We start from the raw sequence: 24,345 nt of genomic DNA, 5'->3' as shown, positions 1-24,345 counted from the left end.
GACATATATTCAACATTAATCCTAATCTTGTGGCATCCTTTTAGGCATAAATTTTAAGTAATTCTTTTTAACAATAGTATTAATTTCAAAGAAACCATTAGCTATATCCAAAGGTTAATAACATGAGTAGTTAATTAATTAAATCACATAAATAAAGTCAAAATTCTAGTACCTATGTCTAGAATTTTCTTTTCTTGATTGTGTTGAGACTTGAGAGAGTCAAACTTTATGTGCTTAAGATTGAGTAATTAAGCAATAGACAAGATCTTATCTAGCTAATCAAAATTGTTAAAAGGTGTCGACGGAATGGAATGTTCTAATAGATTTATAATTTTTGAGTTTTAATTAAGTACTCCATGTACATTTTTCTTACATAAAATTTCTTCTTTGGCAATTTGCTTATATTCAATAATCATATTGCACCTAATTTGTAGAACACAAATTCACGGAGGTTTGGAGCATTATTAACGTAGATGCATGAAGTATTTTGTTTGTTTCTCACCCGGTGTTCGATTTCTACATTGGAGCCCGATTAAATCTGGATTCGCGTCAGGACGTCCCACATTGGGGGTAAAGCGCTCCTTAACAAAGGCGACTTCGTACCCAATGGGACTCGAACCCAAGACCTCAATGGTTAATGATGAAGGAGTACTTATCACTCCACCACAACCCTTGTTGGTGCATGAAATGTATATATAATGGCGGAGGCAGTAGCTGCATATAGCTCAGGATAGCTAATCGAATCATACTCTTCGTCGAAATATTATACTATCTATATAAAAAAAATTGTACAAATATATAAGCTTAAAGTTATTTTTCATATAACTAGCTAGAAAGGACAAACATGCCATTAATTAGTGAGGTTTTTTAAAGTAAATATTACATATATAAAAGTTATTTTAAGTTAAGTCAAAATTGACTATTTAACCATGTTTCACTTATATCTACTATCAAGTAAATAGCTTTAGGAATGAATGGGTTGGAAACTGGAATCGCATTTGAAAAAACAAAAGATTTATATAAATTATGAATTTTATTATCACTTATTACCCACATTGATATTTCGAGTGCTAGCATCAATTAATCTAGTATCGAGCTATACATATTTATTTAAAAATTTAAAAGAATAGTGTAAAATCAAATAGTGAGCTCCCCAGTCAACAAATAGTTGATTGGTGTAGTGGCCGTTTGTGGTGCTCAAGTTGAATATTGCTTCTTTTGCGTCTTGCGTTTGATTCCCATTATGGGTATGTTTTAAAATTTGCTAATTTTTCCTTAAAAAGAATTTTACAAAAATAAATAAATTCCATTATACAAAATAATATTTATTATAGTTTTTGTATTATTTTTTTTGCTATTATAAAAAATAAGATTGTTTACTTATATTTTGCTATTGATAGCTAAGGAAACCTCCCTAACCTTAAAATCCTGTATGTATGATAGCATATGAGATACTACGAAATTACAATTTACAAGCTTTTGTATAGCTTGATGAAAATATATTTTAAAAGTATAGTCTTTTAATAGAATATATATTTCCTTTTTTAAAAAAAACATAAACGTAAATTTACAAACAAAAAAAGGTAAAAGGTAAAAAAAAATTAAAAAGAACACCAGGTGTCGGGACACCAAAAGGCCATCAAATGATTTTTAGACCAACACGTGCACCAAAGAGGTCGGGTTGACTTGGAAGTCAAAATCACCACAATTAATTCATAAATATATTAAAAGTGTGATTAATTAATTTGAGATACGATTAGGACCAATACTAATTAATACTTAATTCTTCCAAGATCTTCCCTCTTTACATGGTACGAGGCTTAATTAACGCTATAATAAGAATGAATGATTGGATTTCAGTGTTAAACTCTCTTTTTATTAATATAAACAGTTGGTTTTGTCTTTTAAGTATAGTACTGTGTACGTGTCATATTAAGGAGAGGTTAATACAGCTTTAATTTTATATGAAGAATTGCTTATAGACAAATATAAGCATGTGATGTGATCATATGCCCCATAATACTCCCCTTTTCAAACTAAATTTCACGCAGTATACATATTAATACGATTCACGAGAAATGGCGGAATCAGGATTTTTGTGGAAGGGGTTCAAAATATAAAGAAGTAAACATGTAAAAATTACAAGATAAAAAATTGAACGAGATAGGAGGAAACTAGTAATCTGAATCCAATAAGTTTAACTTGCCTTGTCATGTCGCGTTTAGTTTTTTTTACTTTTACCCTTTTTCATCGAGCTTTTTTTTAAAAATATTTCTTGTGTTTTTTTTTTCTTTTATATTGCAGTTTTCTACTCTATTTTTTGATTTTTAAAAAAATTTCAATCACTGAGATATTATAATATATATACATAAGATAAATAATTGACATCGTCAATTTTTTAGTTCGTTTAATTCAATTTACTAGGTTAGTCATTTGTGAAAAAGACAAATGATGAATAGAACAAATAAGTTTAGTTTAGTTTTCATCTTTTTAAAATCGAACTGAAAAAAAACTAAGAAAGAAATACTATAAAATTAAGGGGGGAAAATCAATTAATTAGATTTTATTAAAAGATTATACACGACTTTTAAATTTCTTCATTCGATTAACTTTAATTTAATTTATTTTATATAATATTTTTTGTAAATCAATTTCAAATTTAATAATAATTCATCGAACCCAGACCCTTTCAGTTAGAGTTGAACCCCTTAACCACTGAGTCATGCTTCTCTTTATATTTGAAGGGATTCATTTTAATATATATACTCATAAAATCAGAAATAGACCTTACATATATAGTATAATTTTTCGACGAGGAGGTTCGGGTGAACCCCTGACCTCCACGTGGATCCGCCCCTGTTCACAAGTCAATTTTTGAAATTTATTGTCACCTATATGATCGAGCATTTATGGCCACTAAAACCTGACAATAGATTCATTTAGTGCTCGTGTGTCTCCAAATTACCTATGGCATTGTAAACAAATGAGCCCCACGTCATCACTCTGTCTCTCTCAACTACCTTTGGCATGATAAAGGTAGTCGAAAATATGTTACAGTTTTTGTGTGTGATCCAACAAATATAGAGTCCATGACTAATATTTCAGGAAGAACAAATCTCGTCTGTTAGATTGATTACTTGATGAACGTACATGATTAAATTATGATATCTACAAATTGTTCCTCCCTTCATCTTCATTACAATTACTACATATTCTTTGCACAATTTTATCATTGATGATCGTGATAACGTAAAATTAGAGCGAAAAACTAAAAATTAATTTTTCAACTAACGCTTCTACTTTTTTTTTTTGGTGTGTGTGACAATATCTTCCGCTTTAGACACGCTCTCTATAATGTCTTCTTGTAAGATTATTATATTTAAGATCTTGATGTACATTCACTCTCAAATTCAATCTGTTGGAAGTAGAAAGTAGAAACTAGTAGAAGACTTTAGCAGCATCACCAACTCAATTACCAAAGATTTAATAATTTAACTAATTGCAGAAACTTACGGAATAGACAAATAAGGGAAAATAAAGATTAATCGTCACTGATCCCATCATGAACTTGCTTAGAAGATTTGTTTAATTTAAGATCCCTATAACCTTGAGATTAACAAAGTGAAAAAAGAAGACTGTAGAGAAATTATCTTCACATGCACCAATAAGGTTAAAAAGCATATAAAGTCTATGTGGGTGAATTTCTAGATTTCTAGTGATTTGCAAATCTAACCTTATTTCTTGCGATGTGTATATGTGACTTTCCAAATATGGAAAGTTTTTTCACCTAGCTCAAATTAAACAAATCACTACCATCATGTGGACCTCTCTAATCCATAAAAGTGTTTTCATTATCTAGCTCGAATTTCATTGGGCAATCTAATATAAAAAAAATATTTTAAAAAGTTTTTATTTCATTCTTGAATTTCATGGTCAGTCAAGCATCTTCGTATAAATTTGAATGGAGTCTGATGGATAATCAATTGACTTCTATATAAGATATATTGACACTTTTTCAGGTTAATCAAGTTGAATAGCGTTGTAAATCTTACGAAAAATACCTTCATCACGAATATTACTACTGAATTCACAAAACCTTATACTTCATCACGAACTTTTGTAGGAAATTCTCATAGCTTGAGACGTGTCGAAAGACACCGTCCTTAAAGATATTTCACCCGATATAGATGTATCCCTCAGGATTCAACAAGCTCTTCTAGTATAAAACTAGGAGCCAGAAACTAACAAAGATTCTTTAAAAGAGAAGAAGAAATTTCTCTTCATCTCAATTTTTTCCCCACATAAGATTAGATAATACTAGTATATACTAATGCAAACAGATGGTCATCTCAAATGAATAACATTATGACAATATTCAATTGCCACATTAATAAGCTACCAACGGCACAATGAGTGATTAATGGAGGAGGAAATAGGCTAATTAATATTGTGATATAGCTGCCAATATTAGAATATATGGAAATAAAGAAAACAGTTATATTGACATAAAATAATATTTCTTTTCAAGTATTTATTTCTTTTGAGATACTAGAATCATTTTTCCAACAAATAGAAGTTAAAAAGTTACAAATATGTTGCTTTCATTCAACTGGTTTCCTAGCTATATTACATATAAACTCGATGGTTGAATGGTTCATGTCAATAATTATCTCAACAGACATTTTGATTTAACATGCTAGTTAATGTTGTTTTTTGGACTAAGAAGCAGATCTCAGCCCACTATAGCTTAGACACAAGTAATCGCAGCCCAATTTTTTACAGCCCAAACACGCACAAGGCCCAATATTAGCAACTCTTCATAGCCCAAACCCACACAAGACAAGTCGTCTCGTAGGTATAAAGGTGACTTGATGATATAAATTTTTTACATAGACGATGAATATAACTTCAGTGATAAAATTGAAAATTCTATCTGGATTGTTTGAGTTTGCTAATTAGACAAGCTAACTTTGCATATTGTTTGACTTAAAACCGTCATTAAGTCTCTGTTGAAAGAAATTGTAGATAATAAGGGTGATTAGTGATTACTGATTAGTGTAAGTCACATAATTAGTTCTCATTCTAAAGATATATATTTCATTTATTCATTTCCTATTACTATTGCTTTCTCCACTTTTTGCCACGAAAGAAATGTTAATTAATTGGACTCCTTAGCAAATTGGAAAAGAGATTATCAAGCGCCCAATCATCTCTAACAAACTCACTTGCTTTAATTAATTATAGAAATATAATATTATCGAAGAGTGATCATCCACGTGATTATGACCTTTTTTTTCATCGATGTCGGATATTTATTTTAGCTTTCAATTATATTTGAATTTGCGTATTCCAAATTCCAGGATTCATTTCTTGAAGTAACACTTTTAATTAAATTTTTTCGATTTACAAATACTTAAATTCGATACATCTGACTAAGAGTGAACACAATCTCAATGATCTCATCGCAACTCATATTGTTGTTCACGTGATCATGACTTATGGGTAACACATACTCATCCTTAGCAATTATTGCTATGCAATTAAATCAATTATTGCTATGACTTATAACATGTTGTCCACCAGTTCATAAATTATAGTAATTTATATTTCAATCTCTAAGTCACGCATATTTCTTAATTTCCTAATTCATGGGGACTGGTACAGAGCTTATTTAATTTGATTTGGTCAAAAATGTACTACTACTACTACTACTAGAGTAATAACTCCAATCAGAAGAGGATTAAAGTTTTTTGTATTTTATATATATGGACCTAAATTTTTTAATTAATAAACTTGTAGTACCATAATACAAATATTTTTTTTTAGTGATAATAAGTATGAATCTTCAATGAAACTGTTTTTTTTTCAATAAGAAATGACTAAATTATTGAATGCAACTTGCTTGAATAAAGGTATATAATTCGTATCTTCTATCTTCTTTCTTTAAATCTTCTATATTTTATTTCATAATTTTGGATGTTAAGTATCTTCGTAATAGAATATCCTAGATGCAATACTGCAGATCGATAAGATATTCTATGATTTAATAAAATAATGTATTACCTTGTATTAAAGTTAGGTCAACGTAAAATGTTAATAGTGTTATCGCCAAGAAATGGAAATACATGACTTGCATAATTGCTCCTTTTTTTTTATCACTTGCATAATTACTATACCATATGCTAATTAGAGGTGGAATCTAGAAACATAAAATTAAAAAGTACTCTATTGTTTCAAATTATCTGATGTGTTCATCTTTTACACACTTTTAAAAAAAGACATTACACATTGATATTTATCATTGTTTAGTATATCAGTATGTTGTTTATTGTGTTACCTGTTATATTTTCTTCACAGTCTCATTTTTCTTTATACATGAATTTGCTGCATTTATGCCAAGAATCTTTCGGAAACAATCTCTCTATCTCCACAAGAAATTAATAAGATTGCATATATTCTACCTTCTCCAGACCCCACTTGTGAGATTCCATTAGATTTGTTTTTATTGTTGTGAATCAAAAACATTTTTACTTTTGTTTTCGATGACTTGATGGTAAATAGATTAACAAATCCAAGTAACAAGAAGCTTGATTTAGGTGACCTAACTACCTCTTTATTTTACTTTATTTATTGGAGGATAGGCACTCTTTAAAACCAAGAACATGCATTGACTAATACATGTTGGGCGATGATTAATTAGTTAATAGAAACTATTGGATAGAATGGGAATTTTTTAAGTGGCAAGTCCTTATTTGTCAATGTTCCAAAATTTCCTCTAAATGATGCTACTTAATTACGTATTTTAAAGAATTTTTATATGTATATATTGATTTTAAACCTTCTGATCAGTGGTTCAAAACTCACAAGAGTTATCTATAGAATTGACAATATAAGCATAAGGCATGAGAATAACGTGTTAATGTGTTGATATTTAACACACATCACCATGTGAACTGAGGACCCTTGATGCTTCCTGCACCATGAAAACTACTTCATCACTTCCCTTTTTTAATGGTTGAGATTTTACGTCTACGTCCAACTAATCCAAATTCACTAAGAAAATCCATTCATAAGGTAGTGAATCATTCTGAATGAAAGGTTCTTCATTCATCAAAAATTGTCCACGCACCAGATGCTAAGCACTGGGCTTGAGGTGGGGTGTTAAAGAATGACAAAAAGTCTCACATCGGTGGTTAATGAGATGGATGGACTCCTTATAAGGCTTGAGCAATCCTCCTCCCTTTGAGCTAGCTTTTGGGGTGTGGGTTAGGCGACCTAATTTAACATCATGGTTCAATAATAATATTACAATTATTATTTGATTCTCATCAATGCATGAAAAGATGAGATTTGTTTTCGATTTCTTACACTTTTTGTATTATTATTTAGTGGGTCCTTTCAATATCATGATAGTTTCTATTGAAAAAAAAAAGGAATCAGTTTCTTTCTTCACTTAGTCCGATCCATGCACTATTGGTATAATCAAATTAAAAGGAAAGAATCAAGATATGAAGGTGACCTCTAATCTTTGTTTCTTTAAAGCTAAAACCTAACAACAAATAATATAATGGGTAAGTGGCCAACTTTGGCTAGCGTAGACTTCACTCTTTGAATCCAATAATTAAGTGGCCACCACCAATATTGGACACAAAAGAGATATAAAAACTATTTTAATCTGTTATAAAAGGATTTAGAGCGTAATTCACAACTCCAAAAATTAATTCACAAAGAAAAGTATGATCCAACTTCATATACAAAAACCACACAGTACACTTCTTTTTCATCGATTTGATATTGGACTCTTCAATACAATCGAGTTAATTAAATAATAATCACTATTATCGTGAACACTTAAAATTTAGAAGAAAAAACTCTAAGGTGATAACTTGAAGTTTTATTAATTTATGGAATTAAATTTTTTAACATAATATATTATTTTTAAAGACAAGTTGGAAAATGATGGGCAGGCTATATTTCTACAATTCTATTACTTTCCTACAAAGTCAGCCGCAAAGGGTTCGTTTCCAGCGACCAGTTGGCACAATTGGCGACTGCCTTTATAAAGCGACTTTATTTTAACGGTACATCTTTTTATTTTCTTGATGTTATAATGCTTACGTTTTTTTCCTTCTAGAAAGAACCAAATACTTGTTGTATAATGCAATCATCGATAAATCAATATTAATTTGATGTAAATATTAAATACGAACTAAGTATTTAGACACCATTTGACAAAGAGGTTACGGGTGGAATGAAGTAATTAAATTGATTTTTGTAGTTTTCAATTAAAAAAAATTATATATTATAATTTTTGTAAAAATAATTTTCATTTTCACCTAAGAGATCTGAAAAATTGACTATTTTCGTCGGTTTAAATGGTAATTGATAATAGGGTCTAGAGTCTATTACTTTTGTATTCTCCAACTTGACATTGAAGCATTTGCTATGCAATTAAGGTTATAATCCAAGATTAGCATTTAACTTGAGTTCAAGTTAAACATGGAAAATTCCATTTATGTTAAAAGAAAGCAATACTTATCTACAAATAGAAAATTGTGGGTGGATTGTGAAGTGTAAATGAACTCCGTAATTAGATCTAATTAAATCGTAAACTACAAATTAGGACCTAATTTTCACATGTGGTGCTCCATTATTACTAGTAATAATATTTTTTTTCCTTGTGTGATGAGGAGTAATATATTGGACATAGAAGTCGGTGATCTATCATTCACACGTGCTTCTTTGTCATTAGCTATCTCCTATAATTTATTTAAATAAATAAGGATGGAAAATTTTATAATAAAAAAAATAAATTATAATTTATAAATGCACTTTGGTTCCTTTATCACTCTTAATTCTCGTGGTTACGTTTCTAGGGTAGTTAAATAGGTGAATTGAATTTTAAATTATCAAAATAGCTTGATTTAATAAATAGGCGATTCATTGACTTACTATTTGAGCTGAAGCGAGTTAAATCAAAATAAGCTAAAATTGGGTCATAATTCAATTTGTGCTGAGTTTTAACTCAAATTTGTTTTCTTATAATTTATTTAAGTACATGTCGACTCTTTTTTCCTAATATAATAGATTTATAAACAATATCAATTTAATTTTTTATTTTAAAAAAAATATTTATGATGGATCAATTTGGACCGCCTATGATCTATGTAATCTTTTAAAACAAAATTTAATCATTTCTATTTTCAGATGCACCTTTCTAGAACAACGTAACCTTTCTCAACCGGTGCGTCTCTTCTGAACCAACGCGTCTCTAATGAAGCAGTACTTCAATGACTATATATACTTGATAAATTCTTAGACATTTTTACGATTTTTCTAATCTTCTACTTTTTTTTTTTTTACACTTAAATAAATAATCTTGAGTGATATATTGTTGTCGAGTAAGTTTATTTTTTGCCAGAACTTGCGATACCGCCTAAACTGGTGAGTAAATTATTCTATTTTGAAAAGATATATTTTATTATACTGAATACATTTAAGGGAATAATTTTCTCAAAAAACACACAGTGAATTCTGTTTTTAATCAAATTCAATTTTTTGTTTGGTTACTATTTTGTTGTTCTTTTGAATGAATACGGATTGAATAACAATTTTATCATCATTTGTCTTGGTTGACAGACTAATTTTGAAGGCAGTAGTAAATTTACAACGACAAAAAAAAATATTGTTAGTGGAGGAATCAACATACAATAATTGAATTTAAAAAATGTACTTAATTAGGTAACATTAGATTCTTTTAACTAAAAAAAAAATACGGGACTAGAATCTCAACCTTTTTTCCCTATAATATATGGGAAAATACTGAAAGTACAGCTGGCAATGTACTATAATACAGCCGGTAATTTTTAATTTGACAGCAATAGATGACGTGGATCCCCTAAACCGCCAATCAGTCATTGAGCCTTCTCTTTTTGGCTGAAGCCCCACCCACCCTACCTCCTCCCCGGGGGACCTAGAGGTTGCCAAGGGGGTTCATCCGAACCCTCTCAGAAAAAAATTATGTTGTATATTTAAGATATTTTTAAGAACTTCTATGTTTATATTTTGATTTCGGACCTCCTTAATGTAGGATTAAAGGTTGACTTACTGGTTAAGGGGTTCAAAACTTATTAGGCACTACTCTTTTTTTTTCCAATCCCCTTAACGGAAATTCTGGACCCACCACTGTTGAGTCCTCCCCTACCCCGCTTTGTCACTACTTCCATATAGGGGTGTACATGGTCGGGTTGGTTCGGGTTTTTCAAATATCAAACCAAACCATTTGTGTCAGATTTTTAAATGTATAAACCAAACCAAACCGATAAAAGTTGGGTTTTTTAGTCTCGGGTTTTTTCAGATTTTTTTGAATTTTTTGATTTTTCGGTAAAGTATTCATACAAACATATAATTGTACTTCAAATATTTCTTTAGTCCTACCAAAATACAAATATCTAAGGTGTTTCTTAAAAAAAATAACACAATATGATACGATTAATGACACTAAAATATCCAACAAAAATAATAATATGAAATCGCGTAAAACAAATATTTCAAATTAACAAGTCATAATGAAAATTATCATAATTTATAAGTACTAAATCATGCTAAAGTAAGTTTAATAAGTATTAATTACATGACTAAATAAGAAAGGAAATTAAAATTAGATTATGTATTTTAATTATCTAAACTAATGTAAAATTAAAGAACAAATATTCAATATTATTGTCATTTTTAGTGTTGAATTAATTTTCTTTTTGTATTAGTATTAATTTGATTTTGATTTAAGCTTTACTATAAGTACCAATATCTGTGGATCATTCAAAATTCTAAGTTTTAAACTTAAAATAATATATTAAAAGATAAAAACTATGAAAAAGTATAAGAAATATTTAAAAATTATATCAAATTAAATATTTTTATGTATAAAATAAAATTTTAAAATTATATATATATAATGTCGGGTTGGTTTGATGTCGAGTTTTTTTTTTTTTTAAAAACCAAACCAACCCAAATATAGTCGAATTTATTTTTTCAATACCAAACCACTAGTAGTTTTTTTTTTTCGATTTGATTCGGTTTGCGATTTGATTCTGTACACCCCTGCTTCCATATATGCTTCAAAATCTTTCAAAAACAAACATTTTCTTTTTTTGTGGAACACAAAATAAACTATCACTTTTGTCTCTTTCTCTCTAGTTTGATGTCAATCTATGTATTAAATTCATTGATTTTCTGAGTCCAATTGAAATTTGAGATAGAGAAAGTGTTGAAGTTTTCGTAATTGTTTTCCTTTATGGATACGTATATTGTTCATGAGGTAAAAAGCAAGGAGGAAGGCCAGTGGGAGAAGGAAAATTAGAGAAGGATTCCGTATAAGTTGTGTAAACATCAAATCTGAATTAAGCAGAAGAAAAAGGAACAATTATAATTTTTGCAAACTTCTCTGCATAAATTTTCATCTTCGTTTCCGTATTTGCTTGGTAAGTGTATTGATTTTGGATGTAGGTTATTTATGAACTGTTTTGAGCTCGGATTTTGTTATTGAGAATTTGGATTAATTTTTGATTTCGCGTTGAAATTCGTTCCCAGATTGACGAATAACGATGTCGATAATCAGTGAATCAGTTATGATGAAAGCGGCTGAAGCACAAACAGTAAAAGCAAAACTTACAGTGCCGATGGAGGTTGATTTCGCCAAATGCGAGTGCTGTGGTTTGACGGAGGAATGTACTCTGTCGTATATAGAAACAATCCGGCAGCGGTACCAAGGGAATTGGATTTGTGGATTGTGTGCTGAGGCTATCAAGGACGAGATCATTCGATGTGAGATGTTGATTACTGCTGAAGAGGCATTGAATCGTCATCTCAATTTCTGTAAGAATTTCAGTTCGTCTCGTCCGCCTTTGAATCCGACTGTTCACTTAATCGATGCGATGAGGCAGATTTTGAGGCGGAGTTTTGAATCTCCGAAATTGCTTAGGTCGATGTCTAGTAGTCCGGCGGAGAATAGCGGAGAGATGAAGCACACGGTGATTGTTCGATCGGAAAGTTGTATCCCTGCAATTTCTTTGGTGGATTCGAGTTCGTTTCATGCTATGGGATTGGATGGAGGTTGTGAATGAAACAAAACAGAGCAAATCTGCAGTTTGTTTTATGGAATGGAATAGTTGTAGCTCTAAATTAACTGTTGGTCATGCTTTTCAATTGTTATATTTACTACTTGTCCAACAGATTTTTGCAGTTTTGATTAGCTTTCCTTATGTATCCTGTAAATATTTATTTATGCGAAACCATCTTTTAGCTAAGCTATAATCTTGCCTCTCTTGAAATTTGTGTGGTTCTAATGTATAAAGGAGTTGTGCCGATGCAACAATGAGGAGGCGTGAGAGATGGGCATAGCACATGTTCAAGTTTACAGAGGACACGACCTAGATAAGAAGGTTTGATATATGACCCTTGATAGAAAGGTTTGAAGGTGGAGGATTATGGTAGAAGGTTAGCAGGTAGGCCCGTGTTGTAGTACCTTTTTGTAGGAGAGACTGAGCTAGTCCTCTCTTCTTCTTTTCTCTTTACTAGTACTTGCATAGTATCTTTTAGTTCGTGTTCTATTGTTACCTATTGCTTCATTGACTGTGTTTATCATGCCACTTTGCTCCGGGTTAAGATATTGATACATCCTATTCTCTCCGAACCTTCACTTGTGAGAATACACCATGTATATTGCTCTACTAGAACATGTGCTGAGGTTCCTTGCTCTGATGAAGAGAATCTCAATCTTTTATTTCTAAACTTCAAATCAGTCAAATACCGTCATATAAATTGGGAATCGGAACACTAGTTGTCTTATTATGTTATACAAGTGGAGTACTAGAGTATGCCTAGGACACTGATTTCCATGCCTACATTCTCTGGGACCAACGAGGACCATTTTTCCTGCTACATAGTTAAATGAGAATATAGTCCATCTTGATAACCTACACATCACCTAAAACTGGTTTTTTGGCCCATCCTTTTTTCTTCTGTCCTGATGGTCACCAAACTTCAACTGTAATTCAACCAACTCAATCATGTTCTCGTCGTGTTCCAAATTACTACAGGGAAAAATTGGTACAAAGAATCCTCATTCTTAATGATTATGTCACAGATGATCTTTGTTCTGGTCCTGGTTTCTTTACTTAAGCTCTGTGAGACCGAACAATAGTATACTTATAATATACACTACGACTTTAATCACTAATTCATTAGAGCAATGAAATATAGTACACTTATCTACAAAAGAGAAAAGTACGCGTGGTAATGAAGTATAATAAAATAGTCCTCATACTACATTTTTTTCGAGTCTGGTTGATTGTCATAAGATTAGTATACTCAACTAATTTCACTAGCGCATGTCAGAACCAGGGCGACCTATGAGAGGGAAGTTGTTCTACATCTCGATGTCTGAAATATTACAGATGTGTTTACCCAATCCACGTAAATATAACTTCAGGATTTCGGGTGAAAATGGAACTACTTAAACCTGGAAATGGCAGAGTTGTTTATATCAATGTTTGTAAAGAGAGTGTTCAAATAAGAAACTCCTATGCAGAGTACTTATCGACATATTGATGCTAAATAATTGCTCATCCGAAAAATTCATAACCTCATTTCAGGAGATAAACCTTAAAGAGTACTTATCAATTTTGCGAAATCACTTGTTCACATTAGCTTGATTTGCGAAGCAGTTAACTATATATAAGTCAATCTCATCGTATTATTGCTTGGTAACAATGACCATGATCGAAAAGCACAAATGTCCCCTCAAAATCATACAAATCAGTAATTTAGACACTGAAATCTGAATTCTTCCTCCCCTCAAAACTGTTCTCTGCATTTGTTTTTATTACAAAAAAATATATAGTTGAGTCGTGTTATTTGCTCTGCATTTTGAGTTCGCTGAAGTTGTGTAAATTGAAGTATCACTTTTACAGAATAAATTTCTGCTCTATCCTGGGAGAAACAAATGTGTAAACTTTGGATTACAGTGACACGAGATGAAATTTCTTCAGGAGTCAGAACTACACACAAGCAAATTGTGAGCTCCAAAAAAGAAGTTTTCTACTACTACAAATTAAAGCTGAGATGACCAAATCGAATGACCTAATTAAATAGGTAGGTAATAAGTAAACTTAAATTCAACAATTTTCCTAGTATATATTAATCACAGACACCAGCAAGAAATCCTTGAACACCTTAATATTAATTAGTCATGTTAAGATATAACTTATGACAGATGTTGGGATGACAATGAGGCGGGGCTGCGTGGGATGCCGGACAAATTGAAGTGGTTTTTAAAAATGTTTAACTTTTTACATGTTATAAGAGCTATAGAACATTATTCATTAAAATAATTTCTTTAAAGTTGCTAAAATATTCAAGATAGTAAATGAAAATGTTTCATAAAAAAACTATTCCGTTTCTTACATGCTTTCCAATTGACTTTTAAAAAATAAAATTTTAAGTTATTATCTATTAAATTAATACAACTTAAATTCGAAAATGAATTTATTTATATGAATTTTATTTTTAGTATCAAATGTAATTAAGAAAAGGCAAATAATAAAAAATATATGCAGAACGGGTTCATGAGGGACGGGTTTACACGGAGAGGAGCGGGGCAGGTTAATTTTTTTGCGGGTTAAACTCAACCTGGCCCGCCCTATTGCCATCTCTAGTAGATGTAACTCATGGATGGCAACAGAGAGCTGGGAGGGACATACTTTTATGACTTTTTACATGTTATAAGAGACGTAGGGCAGCCCTTGGAGGAAAAAATATGCAAATATATATCAAGTGAATTTATTATTTTCTATTCAAATTGGATATGTCCAGTTGAAAATTTATATATATATATATTCTTATTATATAAGAAACAGTTCTGTTTTTTTGTTCTACTTTAATTTAATCAGTGTATATTTTTTTCAAAAAATTCAAAAATTTATTTCTTTTGTTCTATTTTAATTTAATTAGTGTATAATTTTCAGTTTTGCTTCAGCGTGTTACGAAAAAAAATTTAAAAATTTATTTCTTTTGTTCTACTTTAATTTAATCATTGTATATTTTTTCCCAAAAAAATTAAAAATTTATTTCTTTTGTTCTACTTTAATTTAATCAGTGTATATTTTTTCCCAAAGAAATTAAAAAATTATTTCTTTTGTTCTACTTTTCAAAAAAAAAATTAAAATTTATTTCTTTTGTTCTACTTTAATTTAATTAGTGTATCATTTTTTTGAAATTATGAAATCCGTTTTAGCTGTGACTTTTAGTTTTAAAGTCATATTCTATAGTTATTACTTTATTATTTTGAATTTCGATAATGTCTATTTATATCTTGTAACTACTTTGAGTAAAAAATCAATGATCGATGACGAAAAATACTTTAAGTGTGGACCTTTTCACATTAAATTTGCACAAACAAAAATAATTAACAACTTAAATATCTAAAAATCATATTAAATTTTAATCACCTTTCTAAATTTTACCTATATCACATAAATTAAAATAAAAAAAATACTAAAATATTGGGCATGTGCTAGCACGGGCACCTGTGTAAGCAGCTTCCTCTCTGTCAACATGTATGCTATTTGGAATTGATAGGGAACTTGAGGCTATTTAGGTCATTTCATGCTTTTTTCAAAGCTAATAATACTTTGCTTTTCTAGACACAGCCACTTCTTAGTTCTTTGCTTGGACAATTATACCCTTTGTTTTGTAATCATGTTTATATGCCATAATAATGGGGCCCACTCTGTTGCTTTTTCATGGAACCACTCCATTGCTTTCTTCATGTGTTTAATTACCTTTGTTACCTTTTGATTTCCGTTTTAATTTATTTGCTTTATTTTTATTTTTTTTGTTGTAAAACAAGAGGAAAATGAAAGAATACTTGAACAAGAAAGTAAGGCAAAGTGTGATGGAAAGTATAAAGTTGAGAGCCTTATTTTAATCTCTTCAATTGTGTATTTCCTAAGGGTGAAGACTACTTTTTATAGGATGTTTAAACCATCCTTTTACAACATGTGACAATACGTTACTATAACATTTAATTAATATAATAAATGGATACATTACGTTAGGATAGATTAAGAGAAACATCCACACAATTAAGTGGATTTGTAACACTCCCCCTTGGATGTTTATAGATAATGTGCCTTGTTAAAATCTTAATAGGAAAAATCCAGTGGAAAAAAGCCTAGCGAAGGAAAAAGAGTACACACATCTTGTAATACGCCTTGAGTGTTGCCTCATTAAAAACCTTACCAGGAAAACCCAAAGGGACAAAACCTTGGCTAAGGGAAAAAGAGTGCAACGCGTATTTTACTCCCCCTGATGAAAAATTTATTTGATATCTTGGAGACGACACATTCCAATCTTATATCTTAGCTTCTCAAATGTTGACGTTGGCAATGCCTTAGTGAATAAATTTGCAAGATTATCACTCGAACAAATCTGTTGAACATTTATCTCACCATTTTGTTGAAGATCATGTGTGAAAAAAAACTTAGGTGAAATATGTTTTGTTCGGTCTCCTTTGATATATCCTCCCTTTAATTGAGCTATGCAAGTAACATTATCTTCGTACAATATTGTTGGAGTCTTTGTTTGCACAGAAAGACCGCATAATTGCAAAATGTGTTGAGTCATTGATCTCAACCATATACACTCTCGACTGGCTTCATGAATGGCTATTATCTCTGCATGATTTGAAGAAGTAGCAACTATTATTTGCTTCATCGAACGCCATGATATAGCTGTACCTCCATATGTGAATAAATAGCCTGTCTGAGATCGAGCTTTATGTGGATCAGACAAATAGCCAGCATCTGCATAACCGATCAATTCTGACTTGGATGCATTAGAATACAACAATCCCATATCAATTGTTCCTTGAAGATATCTGAATATATGCTTAACACCTTTCCAATGTCTTCTTGTTGGACATGAGCTGAATCTCGCCAATAAACTTACTGCGAAACAAATATCTGGCCGGGTATTGTTGGCTAGGTACATTAGTGCCCCAATAGTACTAAGATATGGTGTTTCATCACCAAGAATCTTTTCACCCTTTGTTTCAAGTCATCAACATAAACAGATATTATTACAAATTCATATTTTGACCTTCGTATAAAAATACAAGGACAAATAAGGTCATTCTTATACCCTTCTTTTAGCAAATATTCGCTAAGACGATTATACCACATTCGCCCTGATTGTTTTAACCCATATAAGGATTTCTGAAGCTTTATTGAACAATTTTCTTTTGAATTTTCATATGCTTCAGGCACTTTGAGTGCTTCAGGGATTTTAATAAAAATATTGTGGTCTAGTGAGCCATATAAATAGGCCGTGACAACGTCCATTAGATGCATTTTAAGCTTTTCATGAACTGTCATATTTATTAGATACCTGAAGGTAATTGCATCTACCACAGGAGAATATGTCTCCTCATAATCAATGTCAGGTTTTTGCGAAAATCCTTGTGCCACAAGTCGTGCTTTTATCTTACGACTTTACCATTTTCATTGCGTTTTCGCACAAAAACCCACTGTACCCAATTGTCTTGACACCTTCAGGTGTTCAGACTATTGGTCCAAAAACTTCACGTTTTTCAAGTGAAGCCAATTCTGTTTGAATTGATTCCTTCCATTTTGGCCAATCATTTCTCTGTCTACATTCATTGACAGATCTTGGCTCCAAATCCTCATCTTGTTATATTATTTCAACTGCAACATTATAGGCAAAAATATTATCCACCACAATATTATTTCGATTCCACCTTTTTCTCGTCGAGACATAATTTATAAAGATTTCCTCATTCTCATTATTTTCTGGTACATGGACCTCATCTTTAGTGTCATCATTTATTATGTCTCGAAGCTCTTCATGCGTGATTGCCTCCATATTATGATCATCTTGATCATTTATTCCTTTCCTTATTCGAGGATTTTTATCCTTGGAACCAATTGATCTACCACGTTTTAAGCGTGGTCCAGACTCATTTGCCTTAACATTTTATCCTATCGGGACATCAACTCGAACTTGAGCATTAGCTCACATTGATTTGTTCGAGGGTCTACATGAGACAGTGAAAGTGAATTCTAATCTATCTCATTTCCCAACTGTTTTTGTTCTCCCCCTAATGTTGGGTATACTGATTCATCAAAATGACAATCAGCAAACCTTGTCGTAAATAAATCTCCAGTTCTAGGTTCCAAATATTTATAATAGAACGAGATTCATACCCAACATATATCCTCAACCTCCTTTGTGGACCCATCTTTGTGCGTTGTGGTGGAGTAATTGGAACATATACCGCACAACCAAATATTCTAAGATGGGAAATGTTTGGCTCCTGACCAAAAATCAATTGTAATAGGGAGATATCATGATAACTGGTTTGTCACGACCCAGGAGCACCCGCAAGTCGTAACAAGGCGTACTCGACCCCGAAGGAGTCTTATACAAGCCACATAGTCATTCATTGCATTCAATAATGAAAATAGTGCGGAATAAAAAAAAACTTATTTACATCCACACATTTAAACTTCTTAAAACAACTTTAAAAACACACAGCGGAAGTCTAAGTCTCACATGGCCATCTTAGACACAGTCGCAAAACATAAGTAGGGACACGACCCTTTACAATCAAAAGAAGTCTATTACATGAACAAAAGAACTTAAAAATCTTATCCTCGAATCCATGAGGACATACCAAGTTTTGGAGGAAAGCAATCCAACACTTCAAACTAGCTAGGAGNATATTTAAATGGTCCACATGCAAGGTGAATAGGTCCACATATATCACCCTGTATCCGTTCCATAAATACAGGGGATTCCATCCCAACCTTAGCCAATGATGGTTTGATAACCAACTTTTCTTGTGTACAAGCAGCACAAGTGAATTCATTTGATTGAAGAACATTTTGGTTCTTCAAAGTATGCCCATGTGAATTTTCAATTATTCTGCGCATCATATTATAACCGGGATGGCCTAACCAGTCATGCCAAATGATAAAATCATTAGAACCAGTAAACTTTTTATTTACCACGGCATGTGATTCAACTGTACCAATACTTGTATGGTACAACCCAGAAGAAAGTGCAGACAATTTTTCATGCACAGTTTTCTTCTCTGCATTTATTATAGTAATATAAAGGTATTCAACCTTTCCTTCATTCGCAGTCTCAACATGATAGCCATTTTGGCGAATAACCTTGAAACTTAACAAGTTTCTTTGAGACTTACTACAATACAATGCATTATCAATTACCAATAATGTTCCTCCAGGTAGTAATAAAGTCGTTCTTCCAGAACCCTCAATCAATTTTGTACTACCGGATATTGTATTAACATATGCCTTTTTCATTACCAAATAAGAGAAATATTTCTTTTCTCTTAGTATCGTATGAGTTGTGGCACTATCCAGAAGGCACATATCTCCATTACTCATATTGGATCCAACTTTACTGGAAAAATTTATTTATCTTCATAAAAATAAAAATACATAATAAGAAGTACGAAATTTAACAAAAAAAATCTTAAGTACATAAACTTTAATGAAGACATTAAAAATACATTAAAAAAACATTATTTATTTCCCAGTTCAATTATCAATCTTCAGTTGCCATCCCCAAAGAAGTCCTTAGCTTCTAGATGAGTAATATCATCGAGCCCATTAAAAGCATCATCTTTCAATGCTAAATTCGCTTCAATATTCTCATCATATTTTTGAGAAGACCCTGCCTGAGCATCATCTTTGAGAGTCAAAGGTGACCCCACTCGAGCACTATAAGAGGAGGCACCACCTCTATTCCCTTTCCTTTTAAAGGAATTTTGATACTGCCTGACAAAATGCTCAGGCCCCCGACATTCATTTTTCCAGTGACCTTTAAGGCCACAACGATGACAGTGATCGCCCTTGCCTTTTGAAGGATTATTTTGAGAACCCATATTGTTCTCCCTTTTGTTATGACCAGCGCCTCGACGATTATTATATTGTCTTTTGCCTTTGCCACATCCACGCATATTATCATGGCCCCGATTATTCTATTTTATTTCAGACTGGCCATGTGCTTCTACCCCGTGGGCCTCCGGTAATGGAGCACTTCTAGTGGGACGGGCTTCATGATTTTTCATTAAAAGGTCATTATGCTGCTCAGCCACCAGAAGGCATGAGATTAATTCAGAGTATTTTTTAAAACCCTTTTCACAGTATTGCTCTTGTAATATCATATTGGAGGCATAGAAAGTAGTTAGTGTCTTTTTCAACATGTCCGCATCTTTTATAACTTCCCCACATAATTTTAATTAGGAAGTGATTCTAAATACAACAGAGTTATACTCAATTACGATTTTATGATCTTGAAACCGTAAGTGCATCCACTCATAACGAGCCTTTGGCAATACCGTTGCCTTGAGGTGGTCATACCTCCCTTTCAAAACTATCCACAATTCAAGTGGATCTTTCACTGTTAAGTATTCAACCTTCAGGCTTTCATCAAGATGATGACGAAGGAAAATCATAGCTTTCGCTTTATCCTGACTTGATGCCTTATTTCCTTCGATTATACAATCACCAAGACCCTTAGCGGTAAGGTGAATTTCAGCATCAAGTACCCATGACAAATAGTTCTTTCCAGAAATGTCAAGTGCCACAAATTCAAGCTTTGATAAATTCGACATGATGAAAACTATCATAAATTAGTTGAGTTAATAACATGATTTTGATTTCTTTATAATGAAAGATAAATTAATATTTCAAATGATTAAGAATTAGTATAAAATATATCATATGCATGAATATGGGATGTTACAAAAGCATGTAAACTCATAAAGTATGAAACGGTATATATTCTAATTATTTTACTATATTTATTACTAGTTCAATAGTTATTAACGCCAAAGCTACCGTAAGATTTTAAGTCATATTTAATATAATACTATTATTCTTTATGACACACCAATATTTATCATAAATTTATGACAAGAAATTAAAATACTTACGATTATTCTAACTAGCATGTTATCATATATCCTAGTATTTAATTTAGAGTTATAAGTTACTAGCATATAAACAACATAAAAATATAAACCTGAAACGTATTGATTATTATGCCTAGTAAAGTATCATACAAATACCTAAAGCAAGTTATATATGCAGTAATTAAATCGTTGATCAAAGACTTATGTAAGTCCTATTAGATATGTTATAAACATATAAATGTATACCTGACTCGAAAAGAAAATTGATTAACTTTTTAGGGAAAAAGATAATTCCGAATTAGGTCTTAATTGGTTAGAGATTCGTGCTGATAACGTGTTATAAAACAAGAGAAAAATGCAAGAATACTTGAATAAGAAAGTAAGGCAAAGTGTGATGGAAAGTATAAAGTTGAGAGCCTTATTTTAATCTCTTCAGTTGTGTATTTCCTAAGGGTGAAGACTACCTTTTATAGGATGTTTAAACCATCCTTTTACAACATTTGACAATACATTACTATAACATTTAATTAATATAATAAATGGATACATTACGTTAGGATAGATTAAGAGAAACATCCACACAATTAAGTGGATTTGTAACATTTTTAAATTTGTTTTATATATTTCAGAACTATATAAATAATATTATATATTATAATAATTAATAAGTTAAAATATTTGAAAGACATAAAATGGGACAGAGAAAGTAATATATATTATTCGAGAATGACAAAAAGAACTACTATAAATCACAATAATTATTAATTTAAAATCTTTAAAAGACATATAAAAAAATTGTTGAACTCTCAAAATTTTATCAGTCACATAAATTGGAATATAGAAAGTAACATATGTTATTTAAAAAATTACATAAAAAGTACTATAAATTACAATAATTAATAATTTAAAATATCTATAAGACAACAAAAAAAGGCTAATTTTTTTTAAAAAATCTAGATTATACATTATAAAATAACCAAAAAAAAGTGAGATAATATATTTTTTTAATAATATTCAATCAAACCGTCCCATTGACACCCCTAATATTATCTCTACTCTATTATTTTTACTTAAATTTAGAAAGATATGTTTCATTTCTAATCAATCTACTACATTTATTTGCTAGTTGAAATTAAAATTAAAAAGACAATACATTAGCTCAATTATGAGCAAAATATATTATAACAGTCTTGGGCATCTTCAACCCAATCCTCTATTTTACTCTCCAAATATAGAGTTCTCTATTTTTTCAGACAACCAACTCCAACCCAACACTCTATTTTACTCTCTAAAAATGAATCTTTTTCTCTCTCCTCAATATTATATTATTATTTCTATTTCATTCTTATTTTCTTATTTCATAATATAAATCCTTTATTTCTTTTTTCCTAAATAATTACTTTATATAATTTTTAATGTGATATAAAATTATTTTTTATTCTAAATTTTTAAATAACATAAATTGCAAGAAAATATAATATAATACATAAATTAGGGGACAAATTCAAATAAAAGTGACATACAATTACATAAACACTCAATTTTCAAAATTATTACGTTGCTCCCATAAATGCTCTATTAATGCATTACGGAGTTCAAAATGAGCATTTTTGTCCTTAATTTTTTATGTCTAGCTAAAAATTGTTAAAACCGGAGATTTTCATCTATCACTATTTCTATAGTTGGAGTTGGAGCCTCTACGGCATCTTGAATTTGTGCATTGAGATCACGTTCATCCTCAATTATCATGTTGTGCAGTATAATACATGTAGTCATTATATCATGTAGCACTTCCTTTCTCCAAAAACGTGACAGTCCTGCAATAATCGCAAAACATGATTGCAAAACTCTGAATGCACGTTTAACATCTTTTCGGCACAATTCTTGTTTCATCGCGAAAAATTTCTTCTGTTGGGAATGAGGATCACGAATAGTTTGAACAATTGTAGACCATTTAGGATATATACCATCAGCTAAATAATAACTCATATCATATACCATCACAACTGCAGTCACAACCACAATCACAACAATTCTCAGAATCATATCCTAATTTTTTTTCGAATAGTACTAAATTTGGAACGACCTACCGGATTTCTAAATTATTGTTGTGATCAATTAATTATTATGTTATGTATTGTATTTTATCTTGTATTTAAATTATTATGTTATGTATTATATTGTATCGTTATCTTGTATTTAAATTATTATGTTATGTATTGTATTGTTAACTTGTATTTAAATTATCATATCATGTATTGTATTTATAAATTAAATTTTTTCATCTTGCCATTTTAATTTTGCGTATTCTTTATAATGAAAATTAATAATTAATAATAAAATTTTATTTTATTATTCATGAAAATTAGAAAAAAAATTAAATACTATTAATTTGAAATTAAAATAGCATATATTAAATAATATTTAAAAATAATATATTACATTTAAAAAAGAATTATGAATATTAGATATTTAATTAATAGAATTATATGTAAAATAATATATTAATTAGAAAGTAATAGAAATAATAATAAAATAATGAAAAAGTGAAATAGAGAGTGTGAATAGTTGTTCTCCAAATTTGAAGAACTACTATTCAACTCTCTAAATTTGAAGAATAAAGGGTGATTTAGTGGTGGGTTGGAGTGCTCATTCTCTATTTTACTCTCCAAATATAGAGTATGGAGAGTAAAATAGAGATGGATTGGAGATAGTCTTACTAACTATTTAACAGTACATAATATATAACAATAATATAACTTTACCCTTGTTGGGCCCGGGCAACACCCGGACTTTTTTACTAATATATATATATAGAGAGCAACTTTCACATATAACAAACACAAAACTCATATTTGTATGTTATAGCAAACTTTGCATAATTGCGCTCCATAGCAAACATAAATATGTATATTTCGCTATACATATACAAAAGAAAGCAGTTGTATAATTTGTTTTGGTATACATATACAAAAAGATCAATTGTATAAAGTGAGAGAGGCGAGTGAGTGGGCAAGATCTGGGAGAGTGGCGAGTGAGATCTGGGAGAGTGGCGAGTGAGGAGAACGAAAATATATGTATATATACAATTTTCACGCATTTTATACATTTGCGTTTTTGTATAAAGTGAGAGAGGGAAGTGAGAGAGCGAGATCTGGGAGAGTGGCGAGCGAGATCTAGGAGAGGGGAACGAAAATATATGTATATATACAATTTTTTCTCGCTTTATACAAACACAAACGCATTTTATACAATTTGCAGTTTTTGTATAAAGTGAGAGGCGAGTGAGAGAGCGAGATCTGGGAGAGTGGCGAGCGAGATCT

General features: G+C 30.8%; 4 protein-coding genes across 4 annotated transcripts; 1 reads left to right on the top strand and 3 right to left on the bottom strand.

The window, feature by feature from the left end:
* Positions 1-11,154: 11,154 nt before the first annotated feature.
* On the top strand, positions 11,155-12,380 carry LOC125872500 (uncharacterized). The gene is made up of 2 exons (XM_049553239.1): positions 11,155-11,480; positions 11,590-12,380. The coding sequence occupies exon 2, from the start codon at positions 11,604-11,606 to the stop codon at positions 12,120-12,122; it is 519 nt and encodes a 172-aa protein (XP_049409196.1). The 5' UTR covers positions 11,155-11,480; positions 11,590-11,603; the 3' UTR covers positions 12,123-12,380.
* A 3,997-nt stretch (positions 12,381-16,377) lies between these two features.
* LOC125873454 (secreted RxLR effector protein 161-like) lies at positions 16,378-17,049 on the bottom strand. The gene is made up of 2 exons (XM_049554393.1): positions 16,609-17,049; positions 16,378-16,488 (listed from the first exon to the last, which is right to left on the bottom strand). The coding sequence occupies exons 1-2, from the start codon at positions 17,047-17,049 to the stop codon at positions 16,378-16,380; spliced, it is 552 nt and encodes a 183-aa protein (XP_049410350.1).
* Positions 17,050-18,785: 1,736 nt separating this feature from the next.
* Positions 18,786-19,490, bottom strand: LOC125873453 (uncharacterized). The gene has a single exon (XM_049554392.1). The coding sequence runs from the start codon at positions 19,488-19,490 to the stop codon at positions 18,786-18,788; it is 705 nt and encodes a 234-aa protein (XP_049410349.1).
* Positions 19,491-20,086: 596 nt separating this feature from the next.
* LOC125873452 (uncharacterized) lies at positions 20,087-20,722 on the bottom strand. Its single transcript, XM_049554391.1, has 2 exons — positions 20,390-20,722; positions 20,087-20,191 (listed from the first exon to the last, which is right to left on the bottom strand). The coding sequence occupies exons 1-2, from the start codon at positions 20,720-20,722 to the stop codon at positions 20,087-20,089; spliced, it is 438 nt and encodes a 145-aa protein (XP_049410348.1).
* Positions 20,723-24,345: the final 3,623 nt, after the last annotated feature.

This window comes from Solanum stenotomum, chromosome 8, assembly GCF_019186545.1.
Source record: "Solanum stenotomum isolate F172 chromosome 8, ASM1918654v1, whole genome shotgun sequence".
Classification (NCBI taxonomy): Eukaryota; Viridiplantae; Streptophyta; class Magnoliopsida; order Solanales; family Solanaceae; genus Solanum; species Solanum stenotomum.
Note: the sequence above shows the minus strand (reverse complement) of the source record. Positions and strands in the feature narration are given on the sequence as shown.